The 10,794-nt window shown below is 32.8% G+C and overlaps 1 protein-coding gene across 1 annotated transcript; it reads right to left on the bottom strand.

The window, feature by feature from the left end:
* Positions 1–1,515: 1,515 nt before the first annotated feature.
* On the bottom strand, positions 1,516–10,426 carry LOC126873889 (uncharacterized). Its single transcript, XM_050635224.1, has 3 exons — positions 7,376–10,426; positions 4,498–6,073; positions 1,516–2,358 (listed from the first exon to the last, which is right to left on the bottom strand). Exons 1-2 carry the CDS (start codon positions 7,640–7,642, stop codon positions 5,831–5,833), a joined length of 510 nt encoding a protein of 169 aa, XP_050491181.1. The 5' UTR covers positions 7,643–10,426; the 3' UTR covers positions 1,516–2,358; positions 4,498–5,830.
* Between the last annotated feature and the right edge of the window lie 368 nt (positions 10,427–10,794).

Raw genomic sequence — 10,794 nt, 5'->3', positions numbered from 1 at the left:
ATGGAGATTTGGTATTTTATCATTTTTTTTTTTCGGAGTATAGACGATCTTAGAAAATTAGTTTTTGAAGAAATGTTAGTTTTCGTTCGATTCTTAAGGAAAATTTGTCACTATCGGCCTTTTTGAGAAAATAAACACAGTTTGGGATATATTAGAGAATTATTTTTTGGAGAAATATTGCACTTTTGAGGGAAGTGGATAGTTTGGAAGATGTGAAGAGATAATTTTTCTTCTTGTTTATTTTGCTTGTTGAGGAGAATTGTACACTTCAATATTTTGAGACAGAATTCGATGATTTGAAGTATTGATTTTCCTTTTGAAAGATAAAGAGGAAAATATTAATTTTGAATAGTAGGAAATATTAATAAGAAAAATGCCAATCTTTTCTCGATCGTGAGAATATAACAATTAATTAAAGACATTTTATGTTTCTTTAAGCAATCGCTACAAATTTAGGTATTAATTTTTCCAAAAACATCTTTTACAAAATTTGTTTCATTCCTGTTTCTTTTCGTTCCTTTTCCACTGTATCTATCATACGGAATATTCTTCAAAAAGAGACAGAAAAAGTAGGACACACGGGAATACCAATTTCGAAATTTCAAAGATCACGATTAAACGTTTCCACGTACTCGATGAGTGCTTTTGTGGAACAAAAGGTACTGGAAAACTACAATATATTACTGGTAATGATAGTTTATTAAAACTCCTGCGCTTTAGCAAGCCGAAGAAATTCAACAGTAGGAAAGTAGGTCGAAAACTAGTTACGTATATTATGCTAATTACTGTGCATTTAATGTGGTAACCATCATTCAGGGAAGACCGAAAGTATCGAGGAACTGAAAAACGTTCCTGTCTCTTATTACCATTATAATACTAAATTGAAACACTTACATCGAAGTAGAATTACAGAAGAAAACCAAACTCCATTGTCTCTCACAGCAGGCACACGTGTGATTACTATCGAAGAAATTTCGAGACGTTTTCTAACGAACAATTTCCCTCGAGAAAATAACCGACACTCTTAACTCTTTCGACTTTTGCGGCCCAAAAACAATTATTCCAAAGAATACAGCGAATACTTTCTAAAAAGAATATTTTCTATTCAGATAATGATCTGTTAATGAAAATGTCTATCAATTAAACTGTTTAATAATTAAAATTTTTAAAATTTAGTTTCAATAAATTTCAATTAGTACCTAATTACAATTTTCAGAAAATCCAAAAATCCCAGCCCTAAAATCCTCCACTCAACTAAACGACAATCATCAGAAACCATGCCATTTTATCCGGTCCAAACAAAGTCCAAAGAGTCGACCTGAGATTAGCATATAGAAAGCAAACCAAAATTGTTAATCCATTAACATCGTCCCGAATTCATCTCTATAAATTCAAAAAGACAGCTCATAAACCAAAATGTTCAACCGAGATCAGACTATCAAACAACTATAACGAGATTTACTCTGAATATATACGGTAGCGGACGGAAGAAAGTTTAATAAAAGCTGGCACAATTTTACAAAATATGTTTAAATCTTCAATACAAGTCACCATTTATTAATATGTGCATGTATAAAACTAAATTCCAGAATATGCGACTATCGGTAACACAGTAAAAGATATCTAATATAAAGATTGCTATACGAGCATATACGCGAATAAATTCCAGAATAAGTGACTGTCAACAACATCGTGAAAAATATCTAATACAAAAGTTATTAACACATTTTTATACACTTGTAGAAAATTTGAAATTGCAAAGTTGCATAAAATTCCTATAAAGACAGGCATGACGCAAAAGAAATAACAAACAGGTTTGTAATAAAGCAACTAAAAACTAGAAACAGTGAGAAGCGTTCGATCCATACTAAATATCAGTATACTTATGATACCATTATAGTATCATTATACTTATAATAATACTTTTAATAGTACTTTTGATAATAATACTTTTCACTGGCATCGTATATCTAGTGACCAACATCTTTATTCTGTCCGGGAAAGGACGCGTGGGGTCAAGGAAACACATGGAGCAACGAGAACACGAAGAAAGAAAGGAGGAGGTGGAGGAGGAGCCTTACGGGAGAAGCTGAGGAGCAGTCTGGATTCTCTGGTTTCCGTCGCTGGTCCTCGTCGGCGTGGTAACGCGGTAACGTGCCGATAACGGTACCGTGCTTCGACGGCGTTCACCAATGTGAGAGTACTGTTATTCCAACGATGCAGTTGCCCTCTCTGTTCCACCATAGACTAGTTGGTCTTATTTGTCCTGCTCCTTCGCCGACCGGCGAGCGCGAAGCAACACGGATGATTGTTAGTCGTTCTTTAGCCTTCGACAGGAACGTTGTTGACGGAGGAATGCTAGAAAATTAAGTATGGAGTAGATTAAATTGATAAGAAGAATATCTTGGGAATACGTAACAGTAAATGGTAATTTTTTCGAATACCGAATAGGCGAGATTTTAGTAGTGGCAATGAAAGAGGTTTTGAGAAAAATGGAGAGCAGGAGATTGGGTTCTACGTAAGTGACGATTAAATGAAATATCTAATTAAAAAAATTAGATGTGGGGTTGAATGGATTATATTGATAAGGAGAATATTTTGGAAACATGTAATGGTAAATGGTAATTTTGTGGATATCAAGTAGACGAGGTTTAATAGTGATAATGAGAAAGCAGTAAGAAAAGGATTTACATATGCGGCTATTAAATGAAATTTTTAATTTTAAGGGAAAGGATGAAATTTGTTTCTTACAATTAGTCGCTCTTGGACTTCAACAGGATCGTTGCCGTTAAAGTAAAGGATATTTACAGAACAATTATATTAACTTTTATTTCGTTAATAATAGATGCAGCACATGGACGAGACACGACCATTTTTGTTCATCTTTCTTATTTCAAACAACTTCGATAGTCATACAACTTGAAAAATACAAGTTTAGTTTCCTGAAAATGGGTAATATATCTATGAAATTTTAATAAAAAGTTAATTTTTTGAACGGTGAAGAGGGCATAAAAATACACGTGTAAGTTCATAACCAATTAAAAGAACAGTTTTGGTAATATGGAATTTGATTATTCGATTTTAAAATTGCTTACGCACATTTTGAAATAACGTTTATAAAAACATCTGCAAGTTGCAAAATCGACATATTCTATAATACATTGGCACTTTCTAAAGATCTAATTTATATTTCGAACGATGAAAAAGATCTATGAGAAAAATCCACGACAAAAATCTAGGAGAAAAATGCATCCAGTGATATTTCCATAAAAAAATATTTTCCCACACGAATGTTTCGTTTCTTTTCATCCTGAACTTGATATTCAAGCTGTGTGTGCCTAGATGGATCGCATTAGACACGCTTATACTTATGTAATAATCACTAATGTGATCGCTCATACACGACGAGATCAAAGTTCATCTTGAAATAAGGTGGACTTGGAAATAGTAATTTTAACGGTACAAGAACGTTGTAAAGTACCCTCGTTTATAGGTATATTCCCTGTCCAACCATTTGCATATTTTAATTTCTTGTTTACGATCCTTGTTTATCTGATCGCCTTTTTCTCCATTATGGCGACATTATCGCGGCGAAAGTAATCGTCTGAACGATAAACGCGCTCTCAGCAAATTCTTCTGCTTTCTACCGACAATTATTCCACGAATTTAGCTTAAGCCCTCCCTTTTTTCAATTCCAATGTTTGAGACATAATCCCTTGACACAGGCAATAATTGATATATCAATGATTTATTTATTCTAGATATTAAGGTAAACAATTATTCACTAGCCCTTGAATTAGTAAATTTATATTTCAGATCCTGCCTATGCTTCCAATTATATATATTCATAAACAATCATAATTTGGAAATTATGTCAACATTACTGTCAACATTAGTAGGTTTATTAAAAATGAAACACGATATTGTAATTAAAACTATTTTCATAGTAATTGAGAATTATTTCTTTCTTATTCGTAAAAAAAAAGATTTGTTTCGTTTTCATTCTAAACATAATTAGCGAAAAGAGAGCATTGTTAATAATTAAATAATAATTAAATAATATGCATTTATAGGAAAAGTAAAATTACAAACAAGAGTAAAATACACGTAATATACAAAAATATACAAAAACATACAAAAATATGAAAAAATATGCAAAATTATGCAAAATTATGTAAAATTATTCCACAACATACAAAAGTATACCGGAATATATAGAAATACAAGAAAGTATGCAAAACATTCAAAGTACAGTACTTGCTATAATATTTAATTGATGAAATAAATCTCTACTTATAATCGATTACATTTGCTTAATTAGGTTTATAAAAATAAGGACTTGCATAAACATCTGTGACGCAGTTTCGGTGAAAAAGAAAAAGCTGGCCACTTTTTTACGATTTATTCGAAAGGAACGTAAAACTTGGGGGGGGGGGGGACAAAGGCTGTTAAAAGCTGCAAGAATCGATATTGACAGTAAAAAGTGATTGCACGTACTCTTCAGGTTCTCGGAAGACAGGCGAAGTTCCTCCTTTCCCATGTTTGCGGTTACTTTGATTAATACATGCCGGCAATTTTACAATAATGTCCAGTTATTTTATGCATTGTACCATTATACGGCTACGTAGGTATCGTTTCATTAACGACAGCTGGTGGATACCGCTTCGAAGCGGAAGTTATCGTGGCCGCTGATTTTTCATCGACTCGCTTTCGCAGCTGTCGCTGCCTCCTATTTCTTTTTTCAATCGCTGGTTATGCAACGTTTTTGTACAAATATCCGAGTTCATAAATATATACCTGTGGTATTTGCTAATTATCTCTAGCATCGTTATTTCTTCTATAATCATATCGTTTAACCATATTTTCACATTGATTCTTCAATTACTTACATTGCTTTCTTTCGAAGGTTCGATATTTTTGCATTTCTGGTTATTGCACATTTTTGCACAATTATCAAAGTTTATAAGTGTCCTTTGATCTTCGGAAATTATCTCTAGCACTGCTATTTGTTCGGCAATTATATCATTCAATCATATTTTCACATTGGTTTCATAATTGGTTCTATTATCTCCTTCTGAAGGCGACAAATGGACGCTGAAACTATGTTTCAGTGATAATCGCTCTTCAATTATATCCTTCTGCAAAAGTGGAGCGAAATACAATTGGAATTCCTGGAAAAAAATGGCTGACCGTTAGTCCTTAATGCCATTTGATGTCGGACATATATTTCCTAATATAGCGAACACGACAATATTTATTGCATTCATTGGTGTTGTCGATTGTATTTATTGTACTAATATTGTAATCAATGCTTTGAACAAAAATATTGAGGACAGTAATTACGCCAATATGTAAATCCTAGCACGAAATTTACATTTTTTAGCGTTTCTCATTTCTTGCGTCTAGGATTCGCGGCAAAAGGATCTACAAATATTCTGTAACATATTCCAGAATTTTGTTAAGACATTTACATACCATTAAATAAGAAAAATAGTATAAAAATGAACAATCTGAATTTTTTTTGACATACCAGGTTGAAATTTGATGTTTCCTTATGATAAGCTATCAAACGATTCATCATACTTTTTGATTATTGGATTATTATATTTGACATAAAGCTATAAAATTAGAAAAGAAAAGTTTACAATCTGCAATTGACAATTTATCAATTGACTGACATTATTACTTAGTAAATTGTTCTACAATAAGCCCTTTGTCGTTTCTTTCTTAAAACAAAACTAAAATCCCCATTATCAACTTTAATCTAATTAATTTAATTCGCGTCATGCATCGGTCGTTTCTTTCTCATTCCTATTCAAAACCGGATACATTATCCACTTACAAGTTCCCCGTTTATAATGCAGACCTCTTTTAAAAGTTTCCTTTGTGCTGTTCTCCGCTTGTTTCCTCTTGATCCAGTCGCGAGCATGCGTGATGCAATTACACAGTCTGCTTCGTACGAAAAGGAACGCGCGATTGTCAACGACTGAGAAACGCGTGGACAATTGGAGGTAATACTGGAATTTATCGTACCTCGTCTTTTAACCTTCGTGTTTCTTTCGGATTCGGTGACCTAGACGATTGAAAGTGTAATTTGCTTTGGAGGCCTCTTTTAATCTTTCATCTGCCACATTTGTAGAGGAAAATCTCTCGTGCGAACTGAAGTACCCGAATATAGTTTGGTCTTGCCTTTCTTTAGAAATTAAAAATCCTTCACTTGCCAAAATTCTTGCGTTCTTAGAAATAATTAGCATAACTGAGATTTTTAAAAGAATCGAATGGTCATTTGAATTTGTAAAAATAATTCGATCATAATCTAGATTCCAGAAAAGAAATAATTAAAATAGTAATTATTACACTTTCCATTTCGTAATAATTTGCATTTTCAATCTTAATCGTGATAATGTAGGGTTTTCGAGGTAATCATCACCATATCCTTATTAAATGGATATTATTATATTATTATAAACCTTTTGAAGTATCTCTTTTTTATTTTCTATTTCAATACAATAATTTTCCTGAATTTTTTACCATTTTTGGAATTTCTCAGAAAATATTTACATTAGCATCGTTTCTTGCAAATATCCCTGTATCTCTAAAGTACCAATACTCTTGCTCGTCAAAAGATCGAAGATGCAGATAACAAAGTCGTTATACTACGAAAAAATTTTCACTGCAATATGGTAACGGTGCAGCGTTCGATTCGCAAATCGCCTCAATTACATAGTCCCGTTAGAAAAATAAATTTTATGAGTAATTAGATATCGATCGATAACTGATGCACGGAATTTCACGAATGACCGTGTCGTTTCGTTGCTGACCTTGTTTCTACCTAAAAGTGTATACGCTTGTGCGTGCACGTATATGTAACTGTAAAATTGTCGCGTTACCTTCTAACTGTATTGCAGGCTATTGATGTTCTCACGGCGAAATTACATGGAAACTTAACAAAGATCATTTTTCTCTCTACGCATTGCGTACATTGTCGAACGTAACTATTTCAAACACTTTCTGATGTCTCGTACAAATCGAATGTTTATCTCTTTTGCTTTTATCTTCTAGATATTTTGCTACAGATCTGTTATTTCAGTTGCTTCGTATCTGTCTTATAATTTAAAGTAGTAAATAAAAAATAATTTGTGAGAGCTTTTCAATAAAAACAGCAGTATACATGCACTTGTTCTATCATTGAATTGTTGTTGAATTTTCTTGACACTAAGATTTCTCTTTGATGATTCTTGCTAATCTTGCTCACTCTCTAATTGTGAAAGATTAAAAATTCTAGGAACAAAATATCGTAAAAAGAGAAAAATAATATTTTTTTAATTTTTCTTCAATTAAAATTAATTTTCTCCAATTATCGTAAAATTTATGAAAACTGCTCGATCAAACTTTTTTGGTAAAAACTAAAATCATGTATTTCGAATGGAACGAGTAATTTTTTCGATGGCACATTCCAATCGATGATTACCTTCAATGTGAAAATCACAGTTACGCATGTGAGATCTTTCAATTCTACATTTTCACCCCTTCTCTCGTGTTTTTTAAACGAGGACGCGTTTCTTATCTGGTAATCATGTCTTAGAAAATTATGCGTATTCGTCCTTCGATTGTAATTACGACTGTAGTTGAATACTTTCATTGCGGAAAATCCTTGGAAAAATAGTTTTGAAAAGAATCTGAAAGTTTTTCGAGAGAAGATATGCTAAGAATTCTCTGAAGTTGTAGATAGTACTTTATCGAAAATTGTATTTAAAAAATCTAAATCCTGAAAATAATTATTTCATAATCAATGTGGAAGTTTTCTAGAGGAAAAAGTCTCCACGAAAAAGTCTCTGAACGTTCGTGAAATTCTTTAAAAGAATCTTCGATTACTTAGATAATGGTATGCCGAAAATTTAGTTATTTAAAAAATGTAATTATTATGAATAACATGTATGCACAAATTTTGGAGAAGTTTCTATTGGCGGTGGGGGTGAATCTTTATTCTTCCGAATCTTTCCCACGATTTGGTTGCCGACAGTTTGCGTAAATCGCCATCATATTATAATTTATGAATTATTCGCAGTGCTCGGTAACTCTTGTTTGTAAATTTCAATCTGTAACGGGACTGCTTGTGTTACCATTGTTTTAGTAAGTACTGTTATACCGTTCACTCCCACGTTGATACGGTATAGTTGTTGGGAAAAATCAATTTATTTAAAATTGAAAAATCCTTTGAACAAGAAGGATTTTATAAAAAAAACAAAGCAAAATGTATCCTCCTTGAGAATAATTTTCTTTTATAATTTTTCTTCAAACAAAATTAATTATCTTCAACTATCGTACAATCTATTTCTTAAATTTAAGAAAATAACTAATACATATAAAGTAATCTTTGTACCTTCAAATATCTCATAATTGCATGAAAATCCGCAATCTATTAGTTACTAGATGATAAATTATGCAAGAGGGTCCAAGTTTTAAAGATAAAACTAAAAATAGCGATATCAATGATTTCAAAAGAAGGAAAACGGATTAAAAGATGGGACACGGATTTTCTGAGTTACGTCAGGTGCAGATGCACAACGAAGGTCGATTCTCGCGCGTTCATAATCCAAGGTTGTCTTTTTATATTCTTTATATCTTGTCATCGTTCAAAGTAATCGTCTATCATCATCGAGGACTATTCTAGAAGCTCGTCCAAGTATCAGTGTAATTTCAATCGTAATTTAGATGGATGTTCCGAGACTTTCATAGCGCTGAGGAAAAAAAGTGGCATACGAACACGTAACATACGATAATTAGCTGTAGAAACGCGAATCGGTTGGATGCACTCGACCTGTCGTAAGGTTGGCACGTCTAAACAGCTGGTGTCATCGCCTCGATCCCCGTAATCTACGTATCACGAGAATTTTAAGACTGATCAACCGTGATGCTGTTTTTGCAGATTAAACGTGACGATTGGCAGTGATCATGTGCAACGAGACACGTTTCTTCGTGATTAGGAGACTTGTTAGTTCCGTTTATTGGAGACGAGTTAATGGCAATCCTGTTTATTATGGTCTTAAAAGTGGCGCAAATAAAAAATAAGAAATATCGGGAAAATCATTGTTACGCTTCGAGATTAATCTTCTGTAATTAATTATTAATCGAGAACTTTCGGACCTCCAAAACTTTCGTTTTGAAGTCAAACGTTTCGCAACTAATCTCTAATGATTAATTTCTAATTTACTACGACGAAGTATTAATCGCGAATATCTGAATCTTCGAATGGACGATTTAGAAGCTAACATTCTTGAAATCAATTTTCAATTATTAATAAACTTAATCTACAGTCAGTCATGATGGAGATTTCCAAAGAAATCCCAGCGAAGCGAACAAGTCGATGAAAACAAGGAAACGAGCCAATAAAGGAGATCCAAGGAAATTTCATTAAAATTCTCGACACGTTGGATTGGAAATACAACACGTCTAACGTAGGTCTACCAATGAAGGATTCGCGATAGAAGAGTTCAACGAGACTCGTTTTCAAAACCGTCGAGGAGAAATAAAGAAGGAAAGAAGCGTTCCACTTAGGCTGCCAATCAAGGCGATTTGCATTCCAGGGACGTTTACCGCGATCGCGAAACTGGCGTATCGTCGGCTGTGGTTAACCCTGAAAATTGCACGCGAGAATGGAATGTGGTCGACGAATGTGTGAGTGTGAAGAGACCAGCGTATAGTCAATTACGAAAGTCTACACATGTGACTAATTATCGCTATCGACTGAAAATAGCACATAGCACATAGCACCACTCAAGTATTACGTTATTTATTGCTTATTTTATTAAGGCTACTTTCTATGTTGACATCTATCGAATTCTGTGTATCTCACCAGGAAAACTAAAGCTGTACTATTTGTCATAAAGTTATTTATACTTACATAACGATACAATTGTTGTTAATAGACTTGCGGATGTTTATGCAATTTTATATTCTTATGAATATAGATAAAAAATGAAGATTAGATAGAAATTTGTTTTATCTACTCAAATGATAATAAGTACTTTACTTTGTATACTTCGTGTATTTTTTCATAGTATGTGCAAAGTTCAAATTTCCTCTAAATACACAAAAATCCGCAGTCTAGCGTTGTAAAGTATTAAATATCAATGAACCTCTTCAAATTGATCGTAATTCCATTTTTTATTAATTTTTTTAATTTCGCCATATCGGCATACGATTCTAGTATCTAATCTTTAATTCTCAAGGAACAAATGACTTAAGTTTGCCTATTGTAAAAAGATGTCATGTAAATAATAGTAAATTGTAAGGTGAATAGAAAAAAGCGATGTTTTGCAATATCATCGCTTTTCTGCACTCTTCGATTTATGGAATTGATCAATGTGGCTTCTGAATGGTTCGTAAGATGATCCACATCTAGAATTGCATTTCTCTTCTTTTTCCATTAGCAATATTTCTGTTTTAGGTAATAGAAGCTTTCTTTTTTATAATATACTTCTTTTATACTATTTTTTATAATATATTCAGTGTTTCATTTGTTTTAAGAACAATTTTCCCAAATCGGAAATTAAAATTCTGCTGCCCGATTTTTAGTTGCATTGTTAGTTTATTATTAATTAATCTTGCATGGCAATCGACACGTAACAATATACATAATATGTTCACAAGTAATTCAAGAGGATAGGACGGATCTCCGCTTCTGGTACTTCATGTGCGCCATTTTTAGAAGAAACGTCTTCGCTCTCTTCTTCTTCTTCTTGAATCATACTCGTCCCATGCAGAATGCTTACTATCCGATTTACAAAATTT

This window comes from Bombus huntii, chromosome 15, assembly GCF_024542735.1.
Source record: "Bombus huntii isolate Logan2020A chromosome 15, iyBomHunt1.1, whole genome shotgun sequence".
In the NCBI taxonomy this organism is placed as follows: Eukaryota; Metazoa; Arthropoda; class Insecta; order Hymenoptera; family Apidae; genus Bombus; species Bombus huntii.
Note: the sequence above shows the minus strand (reverse complement) of the source record. Positions and strands in the feature narration are given on the sequence as shown.

Bases quoted from the DNA above. Each gene is read 5' to 3' on its own strand.
- LOC126873889 (XM_050635224.1), bottom strand. From the start codon at position 7,642: ATGAAAGTATTCAACTACAGTCGTAATTACAATCGAAGGACGAATACG. The intron at 6,074-7,375 runs TCATAAATTTTA...TCAATCGTCTAG, and splicing joins AAAGTTTGATCGAGCAGTTT to GTCACCGAATCCGAAAGAAA.